We start from the raw sequence: 1,431 nt of genomic DNA on the forward strand, positions 1-1,431 counted from the left end.
AGAGATGGGGTTTCATCATGTTGGCCAGGATGGTCTCGAACTCCTGACCTCAGATGATCCACCCGCCTCGGCCTCCCAAAGTGCTGAGATTAGAGGCATCAGCCACTGTGCCCAGCCTCTTGGAGAGGTTTGGATTAGCTTCATGGAGCGAGGGAGCAGGACATAGGTGAAGAACCCAGCTCGTGGCTCAAGCTGGCCTGAATTGGGTTCGAGGTCCTGCTCCCCCTGGGCCTCTTTGTCCATGTGTGCAAGGAAAAAATGGGAGAGTCTAATACCAAAAACGTGGTCAGGGATCCTGAGTTGGGTCTGATTCTACAGAAGGGTCAAGGCCAAGACCTCGTGCTTACGTGTGGCCACCAGGGGGCAGCAGGGATCTGGGCATGCAGGTGGCCTTTCCTCCCAGCCTCCACTGGCCCATGTGGTCAGAAGTCCAGCTCGGGCATCAGGGTGTGCTTGACCGAGCAGCTGGGGGTTTCGGGTTCCTGCTCGCAGATGTCCCCGGCGACACCCATCCCGTCCCCATCACCATTCCCATCCCTGTGCTGGGCCTCCCAGGCTCTCTGCTGGGCCGGCCAGTCCAGGTGCGCCCAGCGGGGGTCAGGGCCCCCGATGACCTCATCCACCTGGTCCGCCAGGTCAGGCAGGGGCTCGGGTCGCTCCACAAGGATGGGTGCAAAGGGTCCCACCAGCCAGGGCAGCGGCACGGCCTGCACCACCAGCTCCAGCAGCTCATCCACGCAGGCGTGTGCACGGGCCACGCTACCCCGGCCCTCGGCCAGCACGGCTGCTGGCACATCCCCGAAGCAGCGGGCATCAGCGAAGGCAGTCTGCAGGGCGTCCACGCTGCGCCGCACCTCAGCCACCTTCTCCTGGGCGCTGGGGGGCAGGCCCCGCACACTGGACTCCAGTGCCTCTACCGTGCCCTGCAGCTCCTGCGTCAGGCTGCGGGACAGCAGCAGGGTCTCCAGCTCTGCCTGCAGGGGACAGGGACCTCAGTTTCCCCCATGGACGCCCAGGAGGACTGCTGTCCTGCCTCAGTTTCTCTGATGGACCTACAGTGGGGCTGTCAACCTGTCTCATAGACCTCATCGTCCTGTCCCCCATAGACACAGAATGTGACCCAGCCCTGCCTTGGTCTCCTTTATAAACACACAATGGGGCTGCGCGCGGTGGCTCACACCTGTAATCCCAGCACTTTGGGAGGCCGAGTCGGGCAGATCACCTGAGGTCAGGAGTTCAAGACTAGCCTGGTCAACATGGCAAAATCCCGTGTCTACCAAAAATACAAAAATTAGCCAAGTGTGGTGATGGGCGCCTGCAGTCCCAGCTACTCAGGAGGCTAAGACAGGAGAATCGCTTGAACCCGGGAGGCGGAGGTTGCAGTGAGCTGAGATCGCGCCATTGCACTCCAGCCTGGGCGACAGAGTGAGA

The 1,431-nt window shown here is 61.7% G+C and overlaps 1 protein-coding gene across 1 annotated transcript in view; it reads right to left on the reverse strand.

Annotated features, from left to right (window-relative positions):
* Positions 1 to 7: 7 nt before the first annotated feature.
* The window catches only part of PLIN5 (perilipin 5), a 14,707-nt gene continuing 13,283 nt past the window's right edge, over positions 8 to 1,431 (reverse strand). Inside the window, exon 7 of the mRNA XM_011967470.1 lies at positions 8 to 974. Within this exon, the coding sequence (XP_011822860.1) occupies positions 423 to 974 (552 nt within the window). The 3' untranslated portion in view covers positions 8 to 422. The remainder of the gene's footprint in view (positions 975 to 1,431) is intronic.

Source organism: Mandrillus leucophaeus, unplaced genomic scaffold (assembly GCF_000951045.1).
Source record: "Mandrillus leucophaeus isolate KB7577 unplaced genomic scaffold, Mleu.le_1.0 Scaffold8, whole genome shotgun sequence".
Classification (NCBI taxonomy): domain Eukaryota; kingdom Metazoa; phylum Chordata; class Mammalia; order Primates; family Cercopithecidae; genus Mandrillus; species Mandrillus leucophaeus.